Source organism: Labeo rohita, chromosome 5 (assembly GCF_022985175.1).
Source record: "Labeo rohita strain BAU-BD-2019 chromosome 5, IGBB_LRoh.1.0, whole genome shotgun sequence".
NCBI lineage: Eukaryota > Metazoa > Chordata > Actinopteri > Cypriniformes > Cyprinidae > Labeo > Labeo rohita.
This window is the reverse complement of record NC_066873.1, coordinates 26,405,051-26,416,870: the sequence shown is the minus strand read 5'-3', so window position 1 is coordinate 26,416,870 and position 11,820 is coordinate 26,405,051. Positions and strand designations below refer to the sequence as shown.

The 11,820-nt window shown below is 35.0% G+C and overlaps 1 protein-coding gene across 1 annotated transcript in view; it reads left to right on the top strand.

Moving 5' to 3' along the window:
- Positions 1–1,819: 1,819 nt before the first annotated feature.
- Positions 1,820–11,820, top strand: part of LOC127164767 (neuropeptide FF receptor 2) — a 29,257-nt gene continuing 19,256 nt past the window's right edge. Inside the window, exons 1-2 of the mRNA XM_051108824.1 lie at positions 1,820–2,023; positions 7,368–7,726. Coding sequence (XP_050964781.1) covers positions 7,372–7,726 — 355 coding nt within the window. The 5' untranslated portion in view covers positions 1,820–2,023; positions 7,368–7,371. The remainder of the gene's footprint in view (positions 2,024–7,367; positions 7,727–11,820) is intronic.

The window sequence follows — 11,820 nt, the reverse complement described above, 5'->3', positions numbered from 1 at the left end:
AGAATAACAGCTTCCAGCTGCTCCTGGTACACTGTGTTACACTATTCATAATAAGAGTTAGAAAAATAGAATGCTTAATTAATTGACTTTGTAGCTCACACTCTGATTTCAAACTCTCATTGTGAAAGTGTTGAGTGATCTGGAAAAGATTTTGTTAAGAATCTATTTAAAGTGTTGCACTGGTTTATAACAATAAATAAATATAATCGAAGGTACACCAGATCTAAATTACTATCTGTTAAGTAGGAGGTACTAGTAAGAACAAGTGGCATGATCAAAGACAAATGCAAGCATACCCTGTTGAAAAAAACAGCATGTTTTGAAGCATGGCTGGTGGTTATGAGCTGGTTTAAGATGGTCCTTAGCTGGTCATGAGCTGTAACTAACTCCTGCTCAGGACCAGCTTAGGACCAGCAGATGACCAGTTTAAACCACTTTATAGCCAGCACATGACCAGCTTATACCAGCTCATGAGCAGCCAAGGACCAGCTTAAACAGCAGCCATGCTTCAAAACATACCTAACCAGCATGCTGTTTTTTTTCAACAGGTTAGTAAGGGCACTGTGTTTTTAAAATATTTAGACTATAAATGCATCACTGCACAAAATCAGTGCCTTTTTGCGTCCCTAAGAAATAATGAAATGTAGATTGAATATAATACAGTTTAAAAACATAATACTATATATGCTCTCATCAATATTACTTTGGATGGGGGCATCATGCAATGTCAATACTGTTACCATTTTTAAAATGTAAATTTATACAATTAATTCTTACATTTAATACAATCAGTATCTACAAGTAAAATCCTTTCAAACTGTACAATATGTGCTTTTGTGAACTTGACTCTTAGCTAACAATTAGCAAATCTATTTGAAATCGTCAAACCTGTTACTGTCAACCTGTTACTTTTTGAGTAACAGTTTTGGCATGTGTGTAAGAGGAATGACATTGATTATGTTTGACCCTGTTTTTTAAGATTGTCTGTGTAAAATTCAAGCATTTTAAAGATCACCCTTGGTATATTATTGAGATTATGCCTATATCATTCAGTGGCATATTAGTTCTAGTTAAATATAGTATTTAGTAACGCTTGTGTTGGTAACAGGGTTGACAAAAATACCAAAACTTGAGGTAGAGAAATAGTCATAAAATAATACGTTACATAGCCTGAGATGACACAGTACAATTTCTTGTCATTTTAAGGTCTATTCATTTCATGAATATTTAAAAATACTGATTAAACTTATTATATTTTTTAATTTTTCCAAGTGGAAAAGGCATAGATTTTGTGGAATGACCCAAATATCCCTACTGATGCGCTCCCTTAAAACACCTGAAGGCACCTTTATATGGCAAAAATAAACAGTGAATCATGCAGAAAATTCATGTAACCCCATCCCATATAGCTGGTATGTCACAAAAAAACACTTGAATCCATAATTGTCATTATGAAACATAACTTGATTTTTGAGATGGTGCTCTAAAACAATGGTCCATTATAGGCCTATAATCTACAGAAGATCTGAGAATAATTTGTTGAAATTGGTGGATCTGTCCAAGGAGAAAGCTTTGGAAGTCTATTAAAGTTGCCATGGTGATAAATAATTTAAATCAAAGCAGAAACATCACAAAAGTCATATCATGGTCGTATTTCATTTATTTCATATTTTTCCGTTTACAGTACATTTTTTTAAGCTTTTATGGCATCTTTATTCCCTTCAGGGAGACTGCAGCTCGTGTGTAGTTTGTTTCTCCTCCTTTCTTCCTTTCAGAAGCAGCAGCAGCAGCAGCAGCGGCAGGGCGGGAATTTCTCCATCAGGTCTTAATATTAGGAGCAGCGCGTTCAGAAAGAGCAGTTTACTAACCAGCGCGCAGCGGGTAAACAGCGCAAGTTTACTCAGAAGAAAAAAACATCTGTCTACATCTGTTTTCGGATCTTTTTTCGCTTTGAGCTAATTTCGCCTTAAAGAAAACCAATTTTTCTTCTGAATCAAGAGTGGAAAGGTTTATCTCATAGAAGGTGAGACATTTTTGCATTGTTTGTGTATGGAAAGAAAAATTTTTTTTTTTTTTTTTAAATATGGATTATTAAATTATTATTGTAATCGTTAATATATTTATTGTAAGTTTACTTACTTATCATATACTGCTCCTGCGCTTTATGATGTTGTGCGTCCGTAGTAATTAATCACGACTGTTTTATCTCTTTAAATTGCGCTCTTGATGAAATTAGTAAAGTAAACCTACATCTATTTAGATTTTAAGTTCCTACCTTCATTTGCACTGCAACTGATGTTGTAGCATCGTGTTGTGTACTTTCAGTAAGTGGCTTGTATGGGTCATTGTTTTTTATGCCAGCAGAGGACAGCAAATGTCGGTAATGTGTCAAACGATGGAGATACAGGTATATAAATACAATATGAGTTATAGATCAAAACAGATCGGATCGATCAATCATTTGAATTATTATAAAATATATCTGCAGTATATGGTAAGAACAAGTTGACTGTGAAGAAAATTTAATACAACCAATGCTGAAACAACAATGCTGATTATTTGCTGAGTTTGCCTTCATCCATCCTACCTGGAGAGTTGCGATCTGTAACTAATGCCTGGATCAGAACGACTGAATGAACGATTTGTGCTAAAACAACAGTTAAAGAATATTTATGAAATAATTCCATAAATTTCAAATGGAGGCAGTATGTTGTTTCTAATGATGTTCATTTTTCCCCTCCATACTTCTTCTGTTAACTTGTATAAGTGAATGTCATTTGGAAAACTTATAAAACTTGTCTCACATTCAAAAAAGAGGCATTATCCTGTTAGTCAAAGGCTCTCTTGCATAAAAATACGAGTTGTCAGTGCTGTTAGGAATGCTAAATATGCTTATGTTGACACAGTTATGTAAGAAAGTGACATCTGTTTTCTAGTGTAGACTGACTTAAATTTCACACTGAGCCACTGCATGAATTCTGAGAGCATGCTGACAATGTGCTTTATGAATGAAACCAAAGCCAACAATGACATGCCGTTGAATGTTCTGAAATAAGCATGTGACAAACTCCTGTCAACCCTTATTTGATTTATGACATGACAGAACATAGTGTTATTGTGATTGGAAAGGGAAAAAAATTAACTTTTGACCACATGTACTGTATGAGAGGATACAAATTAAACCCTTAAAATGCAACACAAAGTCTTTATTTATTTTATAATAGATGTACTTACTCAAGGCGAGAGAGGGGAATTGACTTTGGCTATCTGATCATACAGATACTTGAATTTCACATTTTAAAGTCAATTTTGTTTTGCAGTTTAAAGATAAATTGGAAAATTTAAATTCTGTGTGTTTACAGGTAATAACAAAGATGAGTAGGGTTTCAATCATTTGATCGAACAGTGCATGGGCAGTTCAGATATTTGGGATGAAATTGCTGCTGTTTTTGAATAGGGAGCTCTGAGAAACCTGGTTAGATAAAGTTCACTCTCCAGAACAGGCACAGTGTGTACCGCTGGATACGTCATTATTTAAGCAGCACAGTTCACCCGAGTCCAAAAGACAGTTTGATCTGCCTTTAGCAAAAGACCTTGCCAAAGATAAATGCTGATTTATTATTACATGAATAACAGAGCGGTCGTGACAGACTGCTGCTTTGAAACTATGTGTATTGTGTAAAGCACTGCGCTAATAAATGTGACCTGACCTGGCAGACTTGTATCAGCAAAGTATTACCACAAATTTACAAATAATATTTTGTAGAGCCTTTCTCACAAGATGTAGCAGATGTATATGTTTGGAGATACAGGCTAGAAAAAAAGGCTGGTTGAAAATAAGTGGCCAACACATGTATATATCTATACTTTGGGACTTTGAATCAGAAATCGTATAAATATTTAACGTATTAACAGCTTTCTTTGAAATCAGTTCTTTTCAGTGCTTTTCAGACTTACTGAAGTTATCAGGCTGTTCTGCAAAGTCATTTAGACAGCAAGGACAGATGTATTATACAATACTAAACAATGAAGCAAAGTTTATGAAGAATGCAGAAGAATTTCTTTTAGCAGATGGCTTTTTAACATCTTTTTGTCCACAATTCATCATAGATGCTATAGGTTGTCTCCACTGACATTGGCCTCGAACTCTACAGAGCCATTAAGGTGCCCATGCTCACAGACGAAAATACCAAGCTGTGTGCAAGAGCTTTGCAAATTGACAAAAGAATGTTGATCTTGTCAGATCTCATCTCTTGCCCATCTCACCGGTGTGTGCAAGTCTTCATGCTTAATGGATGAGTGTCACTGAGCTATTAAGTGGCTGTGAACTCTTGACTGGCAGCCGAAAGCATGTGGGACTTCACTGCAGTATGCATAGTCTATGTCAGCACACTTTCAGTATTGCTTCATAATCTCGAAAAAGCAGGATTAAACTGGTTTTGTAATTAATACAAATCATTGTCTTTGTTCCTGGCTTTGCTTTTCAAAAAACAAAACTGCATTTTCACTGTAACTGAACCTCATTGAAGAAAAAAATGATGTAAGGGGATTAAATGCCATTAAGTCAGATAATAAGGCAGTGGAGCACAAAGCAGGCAGGTTAGGTGTGAGTAATGCTGCCTAATTCAAATACTGCATTTAGATGCTTTATGATCACGACTAAGACTGCTGCCATTAAAGTGCATTAGCACCTCAGTGTTTTCTGTTTCAGTTACATTCTGTACCATTATACTTTCTGATTTATATGCATTTTTCAAAAGAGAAAAAAAGAATGTACACTGTAAAAATATCCTGTTACATATATGGTAAAAAAAAAAAAGTCAACAGCATTATTTTTTTTTTTTTTTTTTTTTTTTTTAGAAATTCACTGTATAAAATATGGTGACAATATTTCTCTAAAAAATCCTGGATTATTTGGCCACCCAGCGCTGGGTGAATATTGGACAGAACACATGCTGGGCTGTTTTATTTGTCAACTATCTTTTAAACAGTATTATATTGCTGGCTTAAATAGGCTGGAAATTAAAAACCACACAACAATTGTAGAGGCAACAGCAATAATCAAAAGATGAACATTTATATCATTATTATTTTTATAAGACAGATTTAATTTATTTGGGTGAATACAGCATAGTTTACAATATTACATACATTTAAACTCGTTTAACAAGCATTTTAGTAATAAAAAATTGAAGCAAGTAGCATTTTAATTTAAGCAGTAAACTAACCCAGCAGGCTAAACCCAGCATTTGGGTTAATAAATAACCCAGACTTTTTTAACCCAGCATTTTTTAAAAACATTAAAAACAACCCAATAATATCCAGCAGGCTGAACCCAGAATCTGGGTTAAAAAACAAACAAAAAAAAAAAAAAAAAAACAGTATTTTTAGAGTGCAGAAAAACTTCCCAGCATATTTAAATAAACCCAATAAAATGGCCCAGCAGGCTGAACACAGCATTTGGGTAAAAAAAAAAAAAAAATAAGCCAGCTTTTTTTTTTTTGAGTGCAGGTACTGTATATGTTTGCAGAGCATGAAGGCAAGACAGTGACAATATAATATTGATACAACACTCACCTTTTTTTCTTTTTGCATTTGCCTTTCAGTCATTCCACCCAAATCAGAAAAACAAATGGGGGTGGACAATATTGAGTGTCAAACCAGTTATAATTTACAACTCATCTACTCACTATCAGCTGGGATATGATGCTTGGATAGGTCATGTCCTTCAGAATTCACAGTGACATAGATCACATCAATTTTATGATAAGACAGCAGTGATCTGAAAGTGAAAAATGACTTTAAATGCAAATGAAGTTCTGTCAAAACAGACTATAAATAACTGATGCATGGTCATTTATATGTACATATGAAACGTTGATCAAGAGTTATGAAGGACAGACTTCAAGGCTATTGCAGCTTATTGTTTGGTGCTTAGCTTTCTTTCCTGAGCATTTTAAGCCTGTCATGTATTGACTAGGTTACTTGAAATTTGTCCTCAATTTGAGTCTAAATCAGCTATAGAACAACCTAATTCATATGAATAAATGCAGCCTGTCCAATGAATCTGCAAGTTCTGTATATAGTCTGTTTTTTTATTTAATAAAAACAAGCTGCATGCACCTCAATAACAAACTATGGAAGGCTTGTCACTCAAATGTATTTGACAGCCTTTTTTCCTGATTGGCAGCACTGAAGCGTCTGTTCAAGTGCAATTATTTTTTAAGCTCTAAATGTTTGTGGACTGTCATATTTTCTTTCACTTCCTTATGTATCTAAAGCAAGCTGCTTTCAAATTAATTTTTACATCTATCCTTCCTGAAATTGCTGGTTTGTGCCACCAGTATGGTCACAGGTGTCTTTTATAGAAAAGCTCTCAAAGAATAGTCAAGGTGAAAATGATAGTAAATTTATGTGAACTGAATCTGCCATTTAGAAACACTACATCAGATTGCAGTGAAATATATTAGAGCTCTCTGTCAGACCAACATGATCTAGTGAGACATTTCATTTCTGACATTAAAGCTAAATAATTCACTAAAAATATCTGTTATGTGCTGTCATATCCTAACCCTACTTGAACTTGAGCTTTTACACCTCATTACTCACATTTACTACATACAGATCTCTCAACAACAAACATACACATTCAAAGTATTTTTACCTCATATCCATAAAACAATGCAGCAGTTGTACTGCTTTTTATATTATGTGTTAGGGGGACTGCAACAAAAGGCTCAATAATCCATGTGCCTTATTTCCCTCATGCGTTTTGTGTCATATCCTGTACGTCACACTTGTTTATCTGCATATGTGACCTCGCCTTAAGCTTTCAAGTCGGAGGAAAGGAGCTTGCTTTCCACACAGATTAAAGATTGTAACCAAGCACGGATTCTCCTCCACTACTCTGTGTGTCATCATACATAATGGAATTTTTTTTACAAGATGTGACTACAATTTAAATGATTCATAACCTCCCTATTTTAGCCATGGAAAGCAAGGACTAGTTGGTTAGAAAATGGAACCTGATTTATAACATTTAAAGCACACTGAATGTTAATGAGCGGTAATGTGCATAAAGCTGAGAGAGGATTTTTTTGTTACACCTTTTAGCTCAATAAAATAATGACATTTGATTGTACCTTGTGGGAATATGACAGAGGGTATTGAAATAGTGGAAATATTCTTCTCAATATAATGTGAAAAGGGGTTCCAGCATCATATGCTGGATAGTCCCGTGAATATTTTTAAAAGGTATAGCGGATGGATGAGATTATCTTATTGTTTCTAAAAAAATCACTGCTGTATCTTTTATATACCTTATTATAAAGACTGGTCAGTTATTATTTTTTTCCTTTTATCCTCAGAAAGATGGCGTTGAAACTATTGGACCCGAACTCCACTGTATCTTCTCTATTCTTCTCACCTGTGGAGAATAGCTACAACATTTCAGTGAACTATACCTCCACTCATCCATATCCTTTCCAAGATGTCACCTATGTGGACTTCTATCTGCATGAGCCCTTGGTATCCGCTATCTTCATTGTATCCTACCTCCTCATCTTTATTGTGTGCATGGTGGGAAATGGAGTGGTGTGCTTCATTGTGCTAAGGAGCAAGAACATGCGTACAGTCACCAATCTCTTCATTCTCAACCTGGCCATCAGCGACCTGTTGGTTGGCATCTTCTGCATGCCTACAACACTGGTGGACAACATCATCACAGGTAAAGGCCTTCTTGTTATTATGATTAGATGTTTCCTCACATCTTTATTTTATTCAAAAGTTTTTCAAATGCATCATTTTTCTTTTTGGAGCGTCAGTGAGCGTTTGAACCTTCTGTAATAGTTGAATATGAGTCCCTCAGTTGTCCTCAGTGTGAAAAGATGGATCTCAAAATCATATAGTCATTATTGAAAAGGGTTCAGATACACACAAATGCTGAAAAACCAAAGAATTTGTGGGACCTAAAGGATTTTTCTGAAGAACAGCGAGTAGTTTAACTGTTCAGGACAAACAAGGGACTCATAAACAACTATTACTAAAACAAAAAACAGCTATGGATCATTCAGGTAACAACACAAGAATCAAGTAAACGTCTTTTATATAAAATATCTTATTCAGGACAGTAGTAAAAAATAACATGCATTTTGTATGATCCCTCTTATTTTGGTAAAGTAATAGTTAAAATTTATGGATCTTTGGTTTCAAATCAGTGGTTTGGAGCTTGTTTCAAACATTCCATTTCATTTTCTTCATGTCTGCAAGTCCTACTTCAGTCTCTACCCGAGGTGATCTCACACACCCTCCACAAAACAAACAATCACGCCAACATGTGTTTGTTTTTGTCCAATTATAGTCATCTTTATCCAACCCTGGTCTGTTTAATATACTAATATACTGGCAGGACATGACTTTGATGGCCACACTGCATTTCTCAATGAAGATATTAAAGAAGTCCACTTCCAAAACAAAGATTCACATATAATGTACTCACTCCCTTGTCATCCAAGATGTTTATGTCTTTCTTCAGTCGTAAGGAAATTATGTTTTTTGAGGAAAACATTTCTGCATTTTTCTCCATATAACGGACTGGTATGGTGCCGCGATTTTGAACTTCCAAAATGCAGTTTAAATGCGACTTCAAACGATCCCAGCTGAGGAAGAAGGGTCTTTCTAGTGAAACGATCAGTTATTTTCATTTAAAAAATACAATTTAAATACTTTTTAATCTCAAACACCGTCTTGCCTTGCTCAACCTTGATCTGCGTATTCTGGCTCAAGACAGTTAGGGTAAGTCGAAAAACTCCAATCGTATTTTCTCCCTCAACTTCAAAAATCATTTCAAAATCATCCTACATCGCTGCAAAAGTACCAACACAGTCTTTGCAAAGTGAACATGCAAAGAAGATCAAACACCCTTAATAAAAAAGGTAAAACAGCGATATAAGATGATTTTGAAGTTGAGGGAGAACATGAGATGGGAGTTTTCTGACATGCCCTAACTGTCACGAACTGGAAAAAAAACAGTCCAGGCTACTCGTGGCACTCCTTCACAAAACTTAACATCTAGAGCAGTTTTATCATGGCTAGAACACACAATATTTCAGATTAGATTTCAAATATAATTTATGCAACACGCCAAACATTCAACCCACAGGGGGAAAATCAACCTATGGCAACAGTTTAAAAGTAACCCATTTCCATGGGAAAACCTCTGACTTAGCAACCCTGATCATCCTTGACATAAACTATATTATCATATATGAGCTGAACTTAGAGAAGAGAGGTTTCATTCTGCGCACTAAATGCAGTACACTTTAACAAGAGGGTGAGAACAAAACAATGCATTCCCATGATACTTTGCAACAGGAACAGTGATCAGAATTATTTTCTGAGGCAATTGTGTCAAGCCTTTTTTCCATACTAGCTCAGGTGGGAAATTATACCAAATACCCACTAGTATAGTTTCCATCAGCAGACTATGTGTTGATTATGTGCAGTGGTGGTAAACCCACACCCGATAGCAGCACTAATTTAATTCCATACCCTACCGACCTGACCCGTTTAAAATAAAGACTGTGACCTGAACTGCACCTGCATTAAATCTTATTTATCTTATTTTCTCATGTAATACAAGCAATCGAACCAGTATTTGGCATTAGGAGCCCAACATGGTAATAATAAAGAGAATGTGCATCCGTTGTGTAAACAGTACAAAGCTTTTGCCTACATCAACAATCCACCCATACAGGATATTTTGAACAAATGTGCATAAATCACACCACAGGCTATACAGACGCTTAAAGGTCTCCATAAATTAAAAGAACATAGACAAACATAAGCCTTTTCAGCAGATTGACACTTCTGAGGTAAGATATAACAGTCTTGCCTTGTTTAGTATGTTTAATGTTTTTTGTGGATAGGTGCTTACAAAAGCCACTTGATGCACATTTAATTTATCAGTATTTCAAGTGGATGAACGCTCAGGCATTGTAGAACTAATCACAGAAGTGTAGGCAATTTGTAGGCAGTCAGGTCAATCTCACTGAACAAGCTCATCCTGAACACAGTGAAGGCTGTTGAACCGAGCAGCATTTTCTTCTCCTAAAAGAAGTATGATTTGTTCAGTCACTTCTTGAGAGAGTAAGGGCATTTGTGACCATGGACCACAAAACCAGTCATAAGGGTCAATTTTTCCAAATTGAGATTTATACATCATCTGAAAGCTGAATAAATAAGCTTTTCATCGATGTATGGTTTGTTATGATAGAACAATAATTGCTCGAGATACAACTATTTGAAAATCTGGAATCTGAGGGTGCAAAACAATTAAAATATTGAGAAAATCACCTTTAAAGTTGTCCAAATAAAGTTCTTAACATTGCATATTACTAATCAAAAATTAAGTTTTGATATATTTACAGTAGGAATTTTACAAAATATCTTCATGGAACATGATCTTTACTTAATATCCTAATGATTTTTGGCATAAAACAAAAATCAATAATTTTGACCCATACAATGTATTTTTGGCTATTGCTACAAATATACCCCAGCGACTTAAGACTGGTTTTGTGGTCCAGGGTCACATTTTTCATTGGCTGTGTCCTCCTGTCTTTCATCTGGTTACCATGCAATCATTACAAACGTTAAAGCCTACCTAGTGTGCTTATTCATCAGAGAATCTACAATCACAATCACCATAGACCTCACGGAGCTGTCATGAATCACAGTTCCTCTCTCTAATCCTGCCCACCGGGATGTGTTCCCCTGGAGCTTAACAAGCTTCCAGTCAGTAAATGGGAAGAACTGTCTCATTGTAATAAGCAGCTAAATGTAAAAATGAACATAAGAAATTATGCTGTAAGAGCTGCTGCAAAGACAGTGCCAGGAAAGATTTTGCAAAATGGTTTGATGTTGTTACTTTTAAAAGAATGGGAAAACATCTAAGGGATATTGACCCTTTGATGTTTTCTGTACAAGGAGGACTATAAATGACAATGACAACTAAAATAACTTGAAAAATTCTAAAAAAAAAAAAAAAAAAAGATCAGTGTTGATGCTGCACTATGTGCACGTGTGTACCAAAATAAGAGGGATCAAACAAAATGCATGTTATTTTTATATTGTACCAACCTCAATAAGATATTTCACATCACATGTTTACAAGAGCATATAATAGTTGAATTTATAAAAATAAGCCCGTTCAATTCAATTTGAACCCTTTACAACAATGTATGATTTTGAGATCCTTTTTTTCACACTGAGGACGACTGAGTGACTCATATGCAACTATTACAGAAGAAACACTCACTGATGCTCCAGAAGGAAAAACTCAAACATCAGGGTAATTGAACTTATTTTTCTTCTTGGAAACATGTAAGTATCTTCTATAGCTTCTGAAGGGCTGTACTAAATGAAAAAAATATGATATTTAGGCAAAATAAGAAAAATATACACATCTTTATTCTGTTCAAAAGTTTACACCCCTGGCTCTTAATGCGTCGTATTTCCTTATGGAGCATCAGTGAGTGTTTAAATCTTTTGTAATAGTTGCATGTGAGTCCCTCAGTTGTCCTCAGTGTGAAAAGATAGTTGTCAAAGGATTTTTCTAAAGAACAGTGGACAGTTTAACTGTCATGAACAACTATCACTAAACAAAAAAACACAGCTGTGGATCATAACAACACAGAGAGAATCAAGCGTACAATATGTAAACTTTTGAACAAGGTCATTTTTATAAATTCAATAATTACTTTCTTTTGTGGACTATATGTAAATGTCTTTTATGTGAAATATCTTGTTCAGGCCATTACT